The sequence below is a fragment of the Zingiber officinale genome, chromosome 1B (genome assembly GCF_018446385.1).
Source record: "Zingiber officinale cultivar Zhangliang chromosome 1B, Zo_v1.1, whole genome shotgun sequence".
NCBI classification, from domain to species: domain Eukaryota; kingdom Viridiplantae; phylum Streptophyta; class Magnoliopsida; order Zingiberales; family Zingiberaceae; genus Zingiber; species Zingiber officinale.
In genome coordinates, this window is record NC_055986.1 from 11,918,758 (window position 1) to 11,938,516 (window position 19,759).

The 19,759-nt window shown below is 40.6% G+C and overlaps 2 protein-coding genes across 2 annotated transcripts; both read right to left on the minus strand.

Moving 5' to 3' along the window:
- Positions 1–11,274: 11,274 nt before the first annotated feature.
- Positions 11,275–13,061, minus strand: LOC122027786 (probable pectinesterase/pectinesterase inhibitor 21). The gene is made up of 2 exons (XM_042586826.1): positions 12,080–13,061; positions 11,275–11,987 (listed from the first exon to the last, which is right to left on the minus strand). Exons 1-2 carry the CDS (start codon positions 13,059–13,061, stop codon positions 11,275–11,277), a joined length of 1,695 nt encoding a protein of 564 aa, XP_042442760.1.
- Positions 13,062–13,484: 423 nt separating this feature from the next.
- LOC122050845 (GDSL esterase/lipase At1g28640-like) lies at positions 13,485–18,052 on the minus strand. The gene is made up of 5 exons (XM_042611721.1): positions 17,660–18,052; positions 17,397–17,597; positions 16,341–16,489; positions 15,854–16,130; positions 13,485–14,068 (listed from the first exon to the last, which is right to left on the minus strand). Exons 1-5 carry the CDS (start codon positions 17,907–17,909, stop codon positions 13,818–13,820), a joined length of 1,128 nt encoding a protein of 375 aa, XP_042467655.1. The 5' UTR covers positions 17,910–18,052; the 3' UTR covers positions 13,485–13,817.
- Positions 18,053–19,759: the final 1,707 nt, after the last annotated feature.

Consider the following 19,759-nt stretch of genomic DNA (forward strand, 5'->3'; position numbering starts at 1 on the left):
TTTGAATTAATCTTGGCCGGTCCCTACAAGCTTGGTCACCAAGCTATAGGGTCGGCCCCTTTAAGAGGATGTGGCCGGCCATTGCTTGGTCACCAAGCAATGGTCCGACCCCCTTCTTGGACACCAAGAAGAGCCTTATATTTGGATGGACTTGAGGCTATAATGAGGCTACGTCAGGGACCTAGAGGAGAAATTGGTTTTGACCTTCCAATGAGCTTGAGTATCCCGTGCTCGCCCCGAACACACAACTCAAGTTCATCGATAATAACTCATTCCACTAGAGAGTTATTACCGCACTACCGCACCAATCCCAAATTACATTATGGGCTCCTTCTTATCATGAGTGTGTTAGTCTCCCTGTGTTTAAGATTACGAATGTCCACTAATTAAGTAAGTTACTGACAACTCACTTAATTAATATCTAGCTTCAAGAGTAGTACCACTCAACTTTATTGTTATGTCGGACTAGGTCCACCTGCAGGGTTTAACATGGCAATCCTTATGAGCTCCTCTTGGGGACATTCTCAACCTAGATAACTAGGAAACAAATTCCTTCTATAATCAACAACACACACTATAAGTAATATCATTTCCCAACTTATCGGGCATATTGATTTATCGAGCTAAACCTCACCCATTGATAAGTCAAAGAAATAAATATTAAATATATGTGCTTGTTATTATATTAGGATTAAAAGCACACACTTCCATAATAACTAAGGTCTAGTTTTTTTACTAAGTCAGTACAAAAAGAATATACCTAAATGATCCTACTCAATACACTTAAAGTATATCAGTGTAATTTATTAATCAAGATAAACTAATACTTAATTTCACTACAATTATTCTGATGGTTTGTTCCTTTCCATCTTAGTCGCGAGCAACTGTTTATAATTTATAGAGAACCGACAATATGATCTTCTGAGTGTGACACCACAATCCATGTTATCTACTATATAAATTAATTGAACAATTACATTTAACAAATAAATACAAATATTGACCAATGTGATTCTTTTATTTCAACAAATAAATGTTTACAAAAGCTAGGCTTTTAGTATACACTCTAACAACCAGCACTACCCCAATCCGGAGAGGGTAGTGAGGAAGACTTGACACTTCACTCCATCTGTATATTGGTGCAAAGTGGCTTCGTTATCAAACCTATCCAGGTGATCATCTGGATCGGTCGATCCGTTGTATGTCCCGATCTCCAGCGAGGTATAGTGTCTGGCAGAGGGTCTTGTAAGATCTCTTCAGAGAATTTCCGGTTGATCTGTTCGGGCGACGCGTTGCTTCGGGGCGCCTAGTCTTTTCGTGCATTCTGAACGGGAGCATCATCCAAAGACGATTCCCGCTCTTGATTCGCCTGAGCTATTTCCGAGGGGGTTTGGAATAAGGTGCGATGGAAGGAGTTCGGCGGGGATTGCGCTTCCCCCTGTGTGTCGGTCGACCTTGTATTCTGCCCCCATATGAAGATTTGCTCCGCTCGGTCTTCTTACCCCACTCGTCTCCCTGCCGCCAATGTTGCAGGCTGTGACGCTTACCGATCGGCTAATGCCTGTTATTGTTGCTGCTGCTCGATCATCTTTGTCGCTCGGGCTTGCATGAGCATGTCGAGCTCTTCCTGGGTGAGCATCACGGTGGTGAGTCGTCCAGCATCCTCCATATTCTCGGCTCGGATGCAGGCTACGTTCCTACAGATGGTGCCAAATATGATCTTGTACGAAAGTCGAAGAGATGGAAAACCGGGGATGTGGCGCTCCCGCTGACCGCTTGTAGACTTCGCTCGGACCTGCAACACAAATTACGTCAGTGCAGAGCCAGGGAAGGGGTCTCCGATGTTGACCCTTTGACGCTCAAGTTAGTCACCAGCGATGAAGTATAAGACGAAGTACCAAGAAGGCTGTAGCGCAAATAGTGAAGATTGTATACCTCCGTCGATGCTTGGACCCCCTTTATATAGAGCTCCGGTAGTGCGCGTGCATGCTTCCCAAGGAGAACACGCTTCTCAAAATTTTTCCTGAAAAGACTTGTCAATAAAGTGTCCCTAACACAGTACCTTAACGGGCTAAGCATATTTCTGAAGTGACAATGGAAGCTTCCGCCGTACGATCTTCTAGTTGTCCATGCCCGGTGTACTGCTAGGGCGAGCAGGTTGGCCGCTCAGCTGGAATTTTGCTACTCTGGTGTCCCGTCCGGTCGGCCAGAATCTCGCTACTCCAGTGCGTGTATCCGCTAGACCGAAGTTCCACTCTGCCACTGTCGAGATCTGCTGCCAGGCCAAGTGGGGTAGCCGCTCGGCCGAAGTTTGATTCTGTCCATCAGGCCCTATTGTTTGGCCGAGCGAGGTAGTCGCTCAACCCAGCTTCTGCACCTTGTCTCCTCCTTCGTTCGGCGTCTAATAATCCTTTGAGTGTCGGCCGTTTGATTCCTCCTCGTGTCGAAGGAGGCGGCGGATCGAGGCCATCTTCCTTAGTCAGGGCATGCTTCGCCCAACTGGCCAATGTAATCTGCACGTTGATCGTCTTGACTTTGACTTCCACCGGAACAGCAAGATAAGACCCCTCATCATCACAGCATCAATATGAATCTGTCTTGTTTATACAATTAAATGATCATGTCAGGATATAATATGTGCGATAACAAATAATAATACTTAATAATGTATTTGAGAACAGGTATCTCATTTTAAAAAATTGAAAGAAGGTGCGATAAAAAATAATTTGTCTTAATTGTCTAAAGATATTTTTGTAGGTGCAGCGGGGACCGTCAAGAGGGGGGTGAATTGCCTGCAAATAAAACTTACTCTCCTCAAAGCTTTTCAACTCTAAAATAAAGCAACACTAAATAGAAAGAGAACTGAAGACAGAATTTTAACCTGGTTACAACCAAGAGGGTTGTTAATCCAGGGCGATGGAAAGCGCAGTAAGAAACTCCTTCTTTGAAGGCAGAGAAGCCTTTTACACTTTGGCAGCATAGTAGTTGCTAAGAGAATGAGATTACAAGAGTTGAGTTTCGCTCGTGATCATTGTTCTCTAAAGCTGCCCGAGAGCCACCTTTATATAGGGGTTCTAGAGCTTATCGGATGACCTGATCTTCGGGATCAGGTTTTAACTCGAGAGGGATCGGTCGACCGATCCCCAGGTTCGGTCGACCGAACCTGCTGTACCTACCCAGCTTTCCGTCCAGGTGCAGTCTCTGTTGATCGAGCTCAGGTTCGGTCGACCGATCCTTGTGTTCGGTCGACTGATCGACCAACGGTCTTCCTCTGCGCTGGCCCGATGAAAACGCTCGACTCAGTCTCTGGATAAACTTGGGTTCGGTCGACCGATCACTTCACCGCTAGCATATGTGTTGCTGACGTGTCACCAACGGCTGGCTTCAGTTAATGAAGGGTTCGGTCGACCGATCAATAGGTTCGGTCGACCGAACCGTTGACAAGTCAACTTCCAGTTGACTTGATCCGGTTCGGCTCCTTGGGTGATTACGGCCATCCGGAATAGGGCTCACCCGAACCCAGTTCCCGGCCTTCTCCTCGAGCAGGCTTCCGTCCGGCTTCTCGTCCCTCGAACGCCGCGCACGTTCTTCTCTCTCCACCGGAGTACTCTTCCGCAGCTCTCTCGTCCTTCGGACGCACCGAACCCGTCGGCTCCCTTCCCGTGCCATCCTTCTCGCTAGCTGCGTCTTCCGCTCAACTTCCTGCGCTCCTAAGTTCCTGCACACTCAGACATAGGATTTAGACAAAACGCAGGACCTAACTAACTTGGTTGATCACATCAAAACTACCACGGGGTCCAACAATCTCCCCCTTTTTGATGTGCATCAACTCAAGTTCAAGTTAGGGTAAAACAGACACAAAAAGTAATTTTGAAGAAAAATTACTAAACTAGCATTTTAAGCATAAGATTTGTAATAAATAAAATTGCAACAGTATTTAGAAAAATATTAAAAATTTAAATTTTTAATTTTCCTAACTCCCCCTAAACTTGTACTTTTTTCTCCCCCTTTGATCACAGTAAAAACGGGGAAGCAAGTTCTTAAGATAGAAAAAAAATTTCTAAGTAAAAATCTATTTTCTAAGTTAAAAAAATTTAAAAAAAATCCAAAACTTAGAAAAGTCACAAAAAAATGTTTGTACACTTTCAAAGCATTTTAATTCTACTTTTAATGCTTTTTCGGAAAGTTAATTAAACATTTTGTTTCAATATTTCAGCTTTCAGGTCGTGGCGAGGCACTAGACCTTCTTGGTTATTGGAGCAACAACCACTTCCTTAGACAAAGCCTTCATAACACTACAAGAAAAAAGCTAATAGACAACGCTTTTAAAGCGTTGTCTTTGTGCCTGAAAAAGCGTTGTTAAAGGCACTGTTGTTAAAAGTCTGCTCAACGACAACGCTTTAAAAGCGTTGTCGTTTGTAGCAAAGACAACGCTTTTGCAACGCTTTAAAAGCGTTGTCTTTTTTCTGAAAAACAACATTATTGCAACGCTTTTAAAAACGTTGTTGTTTTTGGCAAAGACAACACTTTTACAACGCTTTAAAAACGTTATTTTTTTAAAATTAAAAAAAAAAACTATTTTCAAAATCATTTTTTTATATTTACAAAACTATTAATTTTCTTTTACCATGTCTAGATTCGAATTTGACATATAAAATAGCATTTAATCAGCTCGGCTAATGATTTCAAACTGAAACCAAAACAATAGAATACAACCATAAAATATTAGAATTTATAGAAGAATTCAACTATATACAAAGACTAAATAGTTCTATTTCATAGTAGATAGTGACATTCAAATTTAAAACAAACAAACACAAAATAGTGAGCCGGCCTCAAAGATAACGATCTGCATGCTTACTTCTACTAGAAATATTGTTCAAAAAGGATTGTCGGCTTGAGACTTGGCACAAAACACCTACCACTGTGTATCTGCCACAGAAAATAATACCATCAGTATAATGCAAAAGATATTTTTAACTCTTAAAGCTGAAAATAAAGGTCACAGTTCACACCATACAATAATGAGAAAATCTGGATTGAGAAAGACAAAATAATCATAATTCTAGATGTAGTGCCATAGAAAATCTGGATTCAACAGAATGAATTCTTTAGTCTGTGCAGTAGGCTTCAGAATGGAATGAATTCTTTAGTATGTGCAGTAAGCTTCAGAATGGATTCAACAGAATGAATTCCTACAGCATAACTGTTTCTTTACAGAAGCAGTAGGCTTCAGAATTTGGAATGAGATCACCAACGTTTCATCCACTCATCATAAACAAGAAGCAGTAGGCTTCAAAAAATGGAATGAGCTCATCAACGTTTCCACATTTCACTAGACAATATTTTGATATCTAGATTTCATTCAACTCTTATACGAATGTAGATTTCCATAAAACTAAAAGGTCTAACTGTGAAATCAAAGTTTGTTCAGGACGAAAGGAAAAATAATCTAAAATTTAATAGTTTAGACGAGAGATGAAACAAGAATCAACAAGCATAGATGTTATAGCCATAACAATCCACAAACGAATCACAATGCAGTTTATGGATTGTTCGTCAAACAGTTAATTGTAGAGAATGTAGAATGTCATGCTTCATAATTGCAAGAGATGGACACTTTACTAATGGAAAAGAATGAAATCATAATGTCTAGAAATGATGGTAAAGAGGTGTTAAAGTTTGTAATTTGACACTTTACTACACCTTGTTGAAACAAATGGTTCTATGTTCTAGAGTGGAAGTTGTACCAATTATATATTAGTAGCTCTCAATTCAGCATAAAAGATGAACACAGTCTGATTCCAGACTGTCCATCTTCAATTGGACAATATCACTCACACAATCTTGATATGAGCAAAAAGAACAAAATGATATCATTAGCAAAGGTAAGTTAAGAAATCAAGTTGCTGCTACCTTGTCAAAGATTGTTGTTCGTCCTTGAAGGATCAATAACATCAAAATACTTTGAAACAAAGGGTTGGCTGTGACAGCAGAAATAGTGAGCAAATGGACAGGTATTCCTGTATCTAAGCTGCAATAATCTGAGAGATAAAAGCTATTGTATCTGGAAATTCAATTTGTCAGAAACCTTCCACGAAACAGAACTAAGAGATACAATGTCCATGGCCAATCCATTGAAAATATGAGAGTGCAGGAAAAAACTAACAAGCATAGCTGATAATGGATTCCAAAGAAGCAAGAAGTTGCTTCTTGCTAAAGATAATGAACTTACATAAACTTTAGCTAAAACAAGGTAATGAACTTACATAAACTTGAACGCATCTACTCATAAATATGATCTTGTATACATTCTGCCAACTCCGATCGCACCTCATCAATTTCTTCTCGAGAATACTCCCTTGTGTGAACTGTGAACATTAATGAAAAAAATCAACATTGACTTTGCAAATTTTAAATAGTTTATTTCAAATAATTTGAGACATAAGCAAGAAAACATTACTATAGATCGTAGGGAATCTCTCTCGATAATTTCAACTTCTTCAACAATTTGTCTCATAAATCACATCACATAATAACCACATTGTTTGGCATCTTGTTGTCGAGGAGCCTATGGTAATTAGATACAAATTATTAATGATAAACATACACATGAAGGAAGATTGTTATATATAATTACACATACCTTTACTACTTCCCACATAGCCTTTTTTTCTACCTTTCCTTCCCTTGTTTGAATTAAACAATCTTAAGGTCCTTCATATATTAATGATTTTTTATATATGAGTTTTGTATTAACATAAATGCTTAATAAAAATAAATATGAACTCACATTTCTACTATATATTTCCAATTCTCATCATGAATGCGGTGCCTTAGAGAATCCAACAAACATCATAGGAACATAAACTAGAGCATGTGACAAAACCTAAACTAGTTACATTCAAATAAAGAACAAACATCATAGGAACATAAATCACTAAACTAACAAGCTTTACTTGGAATTAAACTAAAGAAATTGTATCAACTAAAACATATACAATGGAAGAGACATTTAATCAAACACTTGATGGGCATGAGTCAATGAAATCATAATGTGTGCAAATTGAAATCATAATACCAGATATATTAATCAAAATATTATAAAAGTACTAGGTGAAACCTGAAATAGAAGAGACCGTTGTTTTGTCTCTGGATCAAATTGCTTTGAGACCCTATACCCTGGCCTCCCAATCTTAACTGCAAGGATAGTGCAATGTAACAACCAAGCACTAGTAATTGATTTTATAGAGTTCCAGAATATATAGATATATCAGTTGCAATGTCCCTATGTTAATCTAACTGAGCATTATATAAAAGAGAACATGGATACAACTTACAAGTAATAAAAGTGTCAAAGTACAAATTTCTCGAGCAGAAATAAATTACTCAAAAATAGAGAAAAGAAAAGAAACTGTAAACAAAACAACTTGTCCGCACAATTAATTACTAAATGATCAGATTACACCATGATCTAAATTCAACTACACATGTGCTATTCTAAATTCAATTAACCAATGTGATCCAATTCATCCCTAATTCAACACATAAACCTATCTAACAATCATCTACATCATGTATCAAAACCCCTACACATACCTCAAGCTCAGCCCCTTCTGTTGATCCCCAATCCAGAATCGTTACTGCCATGAAAGAGTAGCTGATGGGACCAAAGAACACCACAGAACTAAACTTCCCTGCTGGAATCTTTCTCACGTAAGGTTTAGAGGCAATCAACAGTTCACTTTCTGCTGATCCTCAACCATAGATGGTTGCTGCCGGAAGAAGACTCCCCCACCAGATTACCTCAACAATCGAACGTCTCTGGTGAGCAAGGGAAAAGAAGAATCGGTCACACAACATCTCAACAACCCACAGAGTACGATGCCTTACCTCCAAGATCCGGCTAGGGCACAGCGCCACAAGAGGAAGAGGAGGAATCGAGGAAAGGTTCGGCGCTGAGGTTTGCGGGAAATCAAAGAAGAACAAGATAGCTCATCCTTGAGGCTCCGGGAATAAATCTACACCGGCGGTGCCGAGGAAAGAAGAAAAGGTCCGGCGAGAAGCAGGCGATCAGTCGTGCCCTAGGTATCGATTACTAAAGATGGCTTGGACTTCGCCGGTATCGTCGAGATCCGGCGACTTCCTCCTCAAGTGACACTGTCGATCGCCGAAGGTCGAAGCTCCGTTCCGTCGTCTTCGAGTCGTCCATGAGAGAGAGCACGTCAAGCAGAGGGGAGATATGGGAAGAGAGGAATCGGGCGCGCAGAGCAGAAGTCAGGCTCGGGATTAAAAGGATCGGCATCTTTGACCCACTAAAAATCAAGAAGCGTTGTCATATACACTAAAAAAAATAGCAATAGACAACGCTTTTCAAGAAACGTTGTCTTTGATCCATAAAAATCATTAATAGACAATGATTTTTAAAAAAGCATTGTCTATTAGTAAGAACATAAAGAAATAGACAACGCTTTTCACTAAAAGCGTTGTAAAAGGAAAAAAGACAACGCTTTTTATAAAAAACGTTGTCTTTTAAGTGTTGTAGAATCCCAATTTTCTTGTAGTGTAAGGAAAATGTTTAATTTTCTCTCTATAAAACTTTTAATTTTAAGAGCTTAGTTTAGCATAGATTTTGGAATCCAATAAAGGTTACTTCCTACAGGATTAGTCAAAAACTTAGGGGGTATATAATTCTTAGGAATTTTCCTAAGTTGACCCTGATACTTCCTTATTTACCAATTTAATTTTTCATAAATTTTAAGTTTTGATTTTGGAAAATTATTTTTAAAACATGCATCAGTTTTCAATTTTTTTAATTTCTAATTTTAAAACCTCATTTTCTGATTTCAAATATTCATTTTCCTTTTCTACTTTATCTAATTCTTTAGAAAGAGCTTTAATAAAACGAAAGGATTGTTTACGGTTTAGGGCACGTACCTTACTTACCTCATCTTACGATGCTCCCCCTTCATCATAGCTTTCTTCTTCTTTTGTTGTTCCTCCCCTTCATCTATGCTCATTTCTGAGCTAGACGTTTCTTCTAGCTGATGGTTGGCCATCAGTGCTAGTTCCGAAAATTCTTCGACATCGGATTCGGAGGATGATGAATCATCCCACATGGCTTTTAGGTTGTATTTGGGTCGAGCTAGCTTCTTACTCTTTTCTTTACTTTTGCTTTTCAGTTTTGGGCAGTCATCTTTGATATGTCCTTCTTCGTTGCAATTGTAGCAACGAACCACCCTTTTCTTTTGCTGATGCCTCTTTGTCTGCGATCTAAATTTATTAGACTTAAAAAATTTATTGAAGCGTCTTACCAATAGTGCCGCTTCCGATCCGTCGATCGAGGCTTCGGAGTCAGAATCGTTTGTTCTTGCCTTCAAAGCGATGTTCTGACTAATCTTTTCTACTCCATTAGGCTCTGCAACTCGAGATTCGTGAAGTTCAAAAGTAGAAAACAAATGTTCTAGAGTACTTACCTCGAAATCTTTAGAGATGTAGTACGCATCTACTAAGGAGGCCCACTCGGGAGTTCTCGGGAAGGCGTTGAGCGCGTACCGAATCGAGTCCCGGTTCATTACTTCTTCTCCAAGGTTGGTTAGTTGCGTGATCAGCTCTTTGATCCTTGCTTGGAGTTGCGCTACCTTTTCGCCTTGGTTCATCCGGAGGTTCGTCAACTGGGTCCGGAGGATGTCGCGCCTTGCTAGCTTCGCTTCGGAAGTACCTGAAGTCGTAGCTTCCGATCCGATTTACCTCCTGAGGTGGCAGAACGCTGAGCAGGTGGAACTCAGCCTTTCCGTTGGCGACAAAGTCGGCTTGTTCCTTCTTGCTCCACGTGTTTTCTTCTTTATCTTTCGGCGCTGCATATTCATATTTCATTATTAAAAGTATATCAAATTCAGTTTTAAAGAATACCTCCACTTTTCGCTTCCATGTAGCGAAATCTCCGTCGAACTTTGGGGGATGAATGTTCGCGCCGGCCATTGTTCTGATCTTTGTGCTTCAGATGGCGGTTAGTCCTTCTGAGGCTGTTGGGCTCTGATACCACTTGTAGGTGCAGCGGGGACCGGCAAGAGGGGGGTGAATTGCATGCAAATAAAACTTACCCTCCTCAAAGCTTTTCAACTCTAAAATAAAGCAACACTAAATAGAAAGAGAACTGAAGACAGAATTTTAACATGGTTACAACCAAGAGGGTTGTTAATCCAGGGCGATGGAAAGCGCAGTAAGAAACTCCTTCTTTGAAGGCGGAGAAGCCTTTTACATTTTGACAGCACAGTAGTTGCTAAGAGAATGAGATTACAAGATTTAAGTTTTGCTCGTGATCGTTGTTCTCTAAAGCTGCCCGAGAGCCACCTTTATATAGGGGTTCTAGAGCTTATCGGATGACTTGATCTTCGGGATCAGGTTTTGACTCGAGAGGGATCGGTCGACCGATCCCCAGGTTCGGTCGACCGAACCTGCTGTACCTGCCCAGCTTTCCGTCCAGGTGCAGTCTCTGTGGATCGAGCTCAGGTTCGGTCGACCGATCGGCCAACGGTCTTCCTCTGCGCTGGCCCGATGAAAACGCTCGACTCAGTCTCTGGATAAACTTGGGTTCGTCGACCGATCATGAGGTTCTGTCGACCGATCACTTCATCGTTGGCAGATGTGTTGCTGACGTGTCACCAACGGCTGACTTCGGTTAATGAAGGGAAAGGGCTTCGTCCGCTTCCGTCCCTCGAGCGTCGCACGTTCTTCTCGCTCCACCGAGTACTCTTCCGCCTCTCGCACCGAGCCCGTCGGCTCCCTTCCCGTGCCATCCTTCTCGCTAGCTGCGTCTTCCGCTCGACTTTCTGCGCTCCTAAGTTCCTGCACACTCAGACACAGGGTTCAGACAAAACGCAGGACCTAACTAACTTAGTTGATCACATCAAAACTACCACGGAGTCCAACAATTTTTACCTTCAAGCTACCAAGTACCGGCGCTCTAACATCGGTTAACAAGCCAACTTAGCCTTTAGAATCTTGGATTAACAAAAAAATCTGAGGTTTTCCCCTTAAACATTTTTAGATTAACAATAAAATCCGACGAAATCGGAGTAGAAAAGGCAAAAGATCAGAGTTTTTTTTCATTTGGTTAACATTTGGTAAACATAAATTATCAAAGGCATGCTTAATTTGGGAAGATGCCGGTGACAAGAATTGTGATCATCGACCGAACAAGTTCCTGCGGGTGAACGCCGCCGTCGATGATGCTAATAATTCATGTAATAGAATGAATACAACATTAAATAACTAATTAGTGGATCCTGAGGGAGGTAGGAGGCCGGGGATGAAGGGTACGCCGGTCTGAGGAAGCCAGGTACTGCCCTGGATGAATTTCTCCACGGTGAACTTTTGGGCGTGGGCGAGATCGACGTTCTTCACTCCTTTCCATTTTACCCTCTGACTCTTGTCGGCGCCGGGGCCACGGTTGTCGATCTCGGTGTAGAAGCAAGTGTTGAGGCCGAAGTCACCGAACCACGGCAGCCAGCCCTGGGGGTTGATCAGGTCGTCCAGCTGCGACTGCAACACGAAGGTCCTGGAGTACTCCTTCCATGGCCGTCCCAAAAAGGTGGGAAGCTTGTTGCGGAAGGGGAAGTATTCTGGGTCAGCGCTGATGGTGCAGTTGTGGAGGATGATTGCGCCGGCGGATCGTCGGTCCTTGCGCCCCTGAGCTGTCACGATGTTCTGCTGGTTGTCCAGAGGCTTCCGGGCCAAGATGAGGCAGTTCTGGAAGATGGAGGCGGAATCGCCGAAGATGAAATCGATGGTGCCGGTGATGGTGCATTCGCGGTAGAACTGACGGTAGGTGTGGACGTACAAGGTGTCCTGGTATCCGTCGAGCCTCATGTTGTAGAACACTGACCTGTCGGACTGCACTCGCAGAGCCACGGCCTGGTGCTTTGCTGCCCCTGCTGAGTTCTCGATCCATAGGTCCTTGGCGATGAATCCATTTCCAATCACAGCTGCATCGATAATTTGTATTTATTGTACGTGGTATATTTGTTTTTAACTGTGTGTGAATTTATAAGCATAGCTTTCAGAGAGAATCACATACCAACGGTGGCAGTTCTGAAGGTGCTGACGCCATCGATGAAGTTGAGATTGCTGGTGATCCTGGTCTTGGTCGGCCCGTCGCCGACCATCATTATGTTGGTATGGCTCCGGTTGACCTGGACGAGCTCATTGTACACTCCTTCCTTGATGTAGATAACCACGTTCTTCGTGCTGTTCTTGGGAGCGAGTTTCAAGGCCTCGCCGATGGTCTTGACGTCGCCGGAGCCATCCTGGGCCACTGTAAAATCGGGCTTCAGCTCCGCCGGGCTCAACTGAAGAAGCCTTCGCTGGCCGCCAGATACCCAAGAAGGGAACGACTCGCCATCGACTGCAAGGAGCTTGCGATTGAAGCCCCCGAAGTTGAACTTCTCTAGTGCATCTCCGAAGTTGGTGACGATGGCGAGAATGTTGCTGGTGAGCTCGGCGGAGCTGTTAAGCGCCTTGCGCATGGATGCCGCGGCATCAGTGTCGGCGTCCTGGAACCCGTCGAGGCACGTCTCCTGGTACGTGATGGTGGCGCTGATCCACACCTTGAGGTCGTCGATGAACTTGTCGATCTTCTCCATGGAGAAATCGTCGAGATGGTTGACCGAGTTGCGGAGGTCGTCGATAGCGTAGTCCAGCAGTTCCCGGCAGTTCGCGAGGGCCTCGGAGGTGCGCGGGTCCTTGGCGGCCTCCTGAAGCGTGGAGGAGTGGTCGAAGGCCTGCTTGATGTGGTTAATGGTGACATTAAACACAAGATTGGCGAGGTCCTTGGGCTCGGTGTTGTTGCCGGCGACAGAGGACAGCGTGGTCTCGCAAGTCTGCTGGTAGTCGGTGGGCCGGCAGAACTCCTTGATGTTCTTCCGCGAGGTGGACAGCTCGGCCACCTGCGGCTGAGACGAATCGGCGCCATGGCGGCTGGAAACGGTGACGACGCCGACGGTGGCAACACAGGCCACTAGTACGACGGCAGAGATCACAAGAATGACGGCCTTCCCCATGATCTAAATTATTTTCCGGCCAATAAACTAGATCTTTTTTATCCGTCCCCTTCCAATCAAGAGATTTATTATCGGATAATGGAAGGTGGAATTTATTCGGAGATGGTATCTGAATGGAAGGGGAGGACCCCGAACCCAGGATGATGGACAACGAGAGGGCCGAGCCATTATATAGCGCAGGGACGGAGGGTGTTCGTGGTCGTGAAGGAAGAGGAACGGGATGCATTCGGCGCCATACAACGACCTCGATGCTATGGCCAGCTCGACTTCCTTAATTTAGAGAATTGTTTCCTTGGTCAACAAATTGACAGGATAAATGGATGAACCAACTTCGATCTCGAGCCTATTTTATAAAAAAAAAAAAAAAGAGTCAAATTTAATATCACTTTCGATATCGATTTCATTGATCAAATCGGAACTATATTTAATATCTAAAGTACATTTTCCCAATTAACAGTTCATTAATATCCAGACAATGCACCATGACAGGACCGTACAATAGCAAAAATTTGTTTCAGTTGTTTAGTATCTTTTTTCCCTATATCTGTCGACAGCATCGCTGAAGGGACTTTATCTATACAACTGTGCTGTTGAATCACAATTTCTTTCTTCAGAAATCTTATAAGCTGATACTACAGTCTCTATGATCTACAACTACTAGTACATGCTGACGAAACAGCTGTAAGGATGCTCCCAAACTCAGAAAGTTTATATACCAAAATAGGGATCGAATGAACCGTCGCTAGACCAAATTGGCTAGAAGTCATAAAGTTCATTCTGTGGGGTGCCTGAGCATGTTTGGAGCAGTGAAGGCTTGGCATGTGGACCTTCTAATAAGCTTCGTGCTATTGTGCCATAAGCTGCCTCGGTTAGGTGGATGCCATCCCAGGAAATGAACGCAGATGGATCACTGCAGACCTTTGCATCCTTGTGGCCACACTGAACAGAACGGCTGACATTATATCGACCATTGGATCCGCAACATGCATGGAGTGGAGCCTCAAATCCTGCAGCCAGAATTACCTCACTGTATCAAGATTCAATCAAACTGCATTTATAATAGAATGACGAAAGGATTGGTATTTGGAAACTTCCTAATTCTTCATCTAGCATGTTACACACCCAATTTCACCAAAGATGAAAGTCTACGGACATCGCTTAGTATAATATTTTTTGGATCGCAACTGGCATAGAGAATTCTTTCAGTTAATTACAACCGACTCATGTCATTGTTTGTCAACCAACAATGATCAGTATTTCTTTGTGAGTATAATAACTCAACAAAACAACATAGGTCGCCACAAGAACATAAAGAGAGCAACTAATTGCATGAAATGCTCCATTGCGGTAGTCCTGGAAGAATTAGGACTAAGTTTGAGAGTTCCTTATCTAGAAACAAATATCATTTCTAAGTTCTCAGAATAAATACAACTCAGGGATAACACTATGTTTGAAGGCAAATACCAAGTTCAATGTTTTAGTTATGGTTTCTCAATTGTTTTTTAAGTATTTCATTAAGTAGATTGAATCAAAAGACTACACAAACCCAATTTCCATGAGCTAAATATGATTAGCATGCGGTTTCATCTAGTGAGATCCTCAAGAGAAGAAATATGTAGATGTTTCTCACATTCGTCAGCTTAAAAGGCATTTACTTGTTACAATGGATAAGGCATGTTTATCTTTCTCATCCAAATATCTACAAGGTATATACACAACATTCTACACACTAAGAAATCATATAAAGGCATCCTTATGAGTTGTCATTAAATAGAATATAAGGGCACTTTAAGAAAAAAAAAAGTGGAAAGATGAAATAGTGGAATTGCTGTAAAAAGGGAAAAATAGTTGACTAATTGAGTTGATCAGCCAAATACATTTAAGACAAAGGTGAATCAAGTACATATTTATCTTCCAACAGAAAAAACAAAGGTCACTTAGACCTTCCCTTAACTAAACATTTTCCTAACCGAAGAAAATGACTTTATTGAAATTTCATTTGCTTGCCCTCTAAATTACGGAGATGCAATTGAATATCATTCTGGAATAGATCCTTACATTATGATGGCCCAGGAATATGCTTTTCATAATACTTCAATGATCTCTCAGCTCATCTACAAATATTAAGAAAGCCAAACATTGGGGTTCTAGTCTTAAGACAAAGCCTCCTGGAGAGCATATCTTAATAGAAACATGTACTAAAGCAAACAATTTAATGCTATTATCCAAGATTACAAGCCCTTGAAATACTTATGCAGTCATTCCTGCCACAACCTACTGTTCCATTTACTCTCCTTCTGCTTAACTCTCTAGGCAGTTCATGCCCAAGTATTGATGAAAGAAATAGAAGACAGACACTGTAGCAAAATTGCATAGTTCAGTAAAACTACAACGCATGCAAAGCTAGTGTGTTAGCTTAACCAAATAACATGACAGCTCCAGCTAGGAACTAGCTAATATGATTGAAGATTACTGACATATAGTGGATTGACTATCATCTTCTTGCATGCTCTGATTATACTTACCGGAAGGTCCTTACATGATTGTACCTCCTTTACATGAATATGATAGTGTCTATTTCTTCAACTAAGGTTACTAAACTGATGTGATTGTAATTAAGATGAGATTAAAACAACAAAATGAAAACGATGGCCATTGAACTATAATTGCACAACCTCAGTGCTAACCAGCTCTCAAATTTGTGGGTAGCACAAACCTAAATAAAGTTTATAAAATTTTGCAAAAATATTAGCCTAAAATATTTGATGTATACCGTAGAAAGGAATACACACCAAAAAGTTTGGGGGCATGAAAGAAGCTTATAGTTGCACCATAGTAATCTGCGTAGATGAGGGTAACATGTGGGTGAAGCTTTCGAAGCCTTTCCAGCTCTTCTAGAAGTAGGTGGTTGTGGTACTCGGAGAATTCATTCAACCACCTAATACACCCTGTTTCTGAGTCATATTTCTCAGCATCATTGCTCTCAAATACATCTAAATAAGCTGGAACACATCCAAGTGGAAAATTTCCAGGAATTAACAATGTCTTTGCCCCAAGTTCTACTAAATCCTGTCCAAAAAGGGAAAATAGTTAGTATAGAGTTGTAGTTCAGTTTTTTTGTTTCTTTCAGCAAGAATCCAAATGTATGTTCTGCAGAGGAAGATAAAAGGATCAGAAGCAATAAGAAATCTAGTTAACAATGGTGGAGTAGAAGCATCAAGTAATAGTCATCATTGTGGTGTACGAAGATTACAAATAGATCAACAGCAGATGACTCACACTGATTGTAGAACTAATTGCATCAATCACACTAGGAATGAAGGTTCTTATATCATCTGCGTTGTTTCCATGGAAGAATGGATGGTTGTAGTCATTCCCTCCAATCTCTCCCAGCAGAATCAATGAAGTATTCAATAATTCTTTGGGATCTAGACAGACATAGAAAATATAAAGTTAGAAATCAAAATAAAGAACGTGCAGTGTTGAATCCAGCTTCTTTGGCACATAAATGATTCACTGATATGTAAAAAACCAATCATTCAATAAAAATGTAAATTATCAAGCAAAAGATAGTTGAATTGTTGTGTCAGCAAGATTGGGTGGGTAGTGCACAAAACAAGCATGCGGGATCACAGCACACGTTGCCCAACTACAAGCTATGGCACACTGCATGCAATAAAATATCTAAAAGCATGTCGGAGTCACAACAATACCTTGGAGTCTGGGTACATGCTGCGAGACTAAAAAACATGTAGAGAAGATAGTTTTCTTCTTGAGAACTTCTAGAATTTGGTGGGTTTTTTTTCCTTCTCTAATACTATCAAGAGAGGAGTTTAGGGAGAATTTACAGGGCTCCTGTACACAATTTGGGGAGTTTCTTTCCTTGCTCATATTATAGAAATGAATTCTCTTTTGTGGAGTGAGTTTTTGCGTCTGTCATCTTATTGTTTCAAAGGAAATTGCTCTCTGAAAAAAAGGCATTCAGCTATTGCTTCTACCATGAAACACAAAGACTCTACTGTGAGGCTTCATAAGGGAAATGATTTTCTCATTTTACGTGCACCAATTTCGATCAACAGAGGGGTTGATTTCCATGACCGAATTGAAGGTCTAACTTATTAGGATTGATCCTATCAGTGATCCTCTCATAGTGAAAATACCAACACATGGTGCTACAGAGGTCTTATACCCTACATGACTAACAGTTAAAAGTGCACTGCCTAGCAAAAATGAATCGTTACCGCAGGAGTACCTATCACTGCCAATAAAAAGTAAGCCCCTTTTCCAACAAAATTGGAGGGAACAAATAGAAGAAAGAAAGAGGCGAAAGGCTACCAGAGGAGAGCGACGGCAGCAACTGCTTGAACTCCTCAATCTGCACGCGCAAGGACTTGTGGGTCCACGAAGCATCAATCCCCTTCGCACGAAAAAAGTCGAGGTCGAGGGCGGTGGCTCCAGCGACCGCAAAATTAACCCCCCTGCGAAAATCCCCTCCCTCGAGATACGGTCGGACCAGCGGCAACCCCAATCCCTGCGCTGCACCAATCGATTCAAAGTCACTAACATCGATCGTTTCAATCGCCCAAACCAGATTATACCAATGAAGTCGAGGATGACGCGGCCATCCGAGAAGCGGCCTGTAGGGCGGCCGAAGAAAGTGCGACCGTACGGCGAGATGCCGCTGGGACCGCCCACTCTGCCGAGGCGGACGGCGTTGCCGGTGTCGGTGATGGAGTCGCCGAAGCTGAAGATGGCAGAGAAGCATCCGGCGGCAGTCGCGAGGCCGCCGACAAGGAGAAAGGCGACGGCGAGGGCGACTGAAGGAGGGGGCGCCGCGACGGATGCCATCGACCTTGTGGAGGAGGCGAACCCAACGCGAAAAAATCAAAGCCGAATCGTCCAATAAATGAAAAGTCTATTCCTTAAACTGGCAGCAGCGACTAGAAATCCCGACGACAATAACTGGCCAGCTCGGTCACCCGTCTATCTAATCCATGTTAGTAGCAAAGAGTAGACTTATATTAATAGACCAGGTTTGGAGGTGTAGTTGTGATAAATAATCCTCCGGAGTAATTTGGTACTTAACTCTTGTCATCTATCTTTGAGTAGAGCCATCAAACAAGTCAATCCGTACTGTACTGAGACAAACTGGATCTGTTATTTTGACAGATTGAGAAATCGTCCGCCATGGACTGATCCGTGTAAATCGCTGGTCCAGATAGATGAGTCCGTCTACATTCATCTTTAAACAGATTAATATAATTTTAATTTAGTCTATTTAAATTGTTTGACTCATCCCGTCTAAATTGAGAGCCGACATGAAACACATCACGTTTTGCATCATGAAACTGGAGCAAACATGCACAAAATGCTTGTTCGGAAATTCATTGATCGGTTTAAACGAGAAAGTTAATTAAAATGGCAAAAATGAAGCAGTACGTAATTAAACAAGAAATTCTTAAAATGGCAAACATAAACAAATTCTCTTTATGGTAAATCTATCCGTTAAAATAAACAACTTAAACTAATAATATAGGAGTTGTTGTTCTAAATTATCATAACTATTAAATAGTAAATTTTGATCTAAATTATCATTTTTTATATCCTACTTTTTTTAAAAAAAAAATTGATCAGTAAATTATATAATTGATCATTTTAAAGTTTATCATTTGTAAAAATGCATTCTATAATATACATTTATTAAAAAAGTATTTATAACCTTTTTTAATTTTAATTTTTAATATATTATTTAAAATTTATAACTCACATAATAATTTTTAAAAAATTATGATAAAATTTACTATCCATTATTTTAAATAATATTCTTTAATATTTTTTTAAAAAAAAATCATAAACCATTTAGTATAATTTTGATCCTGTTAAATTATGCCTAGATGGCTAGATGTTTTATTAAAACAATTTAGTTATCAAGGACTAATACAAATATATTGATTTTTTAAAAATATTTTTATTAATTCAATTCCTTAAATTAGGATTAAAAAATTGGATAAAAATCAAAATAATAATTTTTAATCATATGAGTGTTTTTTTTAATCAAAAGAGTCCTCCATCTCCACCCGTTCTCCCTAACACAGCTATTCTTAAATATATTATTAGATATTATTATCTTCTGCTACACATATGAAATCTTGAACCGATTAATTAGGACAAGTTCGTTTTATATCAACTACAAAAATATAGCTGCTAGAATATTAATATTATTGAACATAACAAGTTTGTAACAGTTATAAATCATATCTACTATAATATGAATATTGTTGAACATAATAAGTTTAAGTTATAGTAGTTATGGTTTTCTAGTGGTTATAACGTGAATATTAGGTAAACATGTCAAATCTGTATTGTAACAGTTGTGATGTTATTATAACATGAATAAGTATGAAATTATAATTGTTATAATATGAATGTTACGGAATAGATCGAAATCCATCCCGAACTATTCATGATTTAAACTTGAAATCCATTTATCAAAAAATCCAAACTGATCTATTAAAAAGTTAAAACTGGCCCAATTGTATATTTAAGTACATCTATATAGGGTTGACAGAGTGGGATAACCTTTTGAAAGGGACACCCTTCCATGACTTCAATAATAAAAAAAAGTATTTTTTTTTCACATTTACATAATACCATGGGTTGTCTCTGTTGGTAAAATATGAATGCATAGTGATGGAATA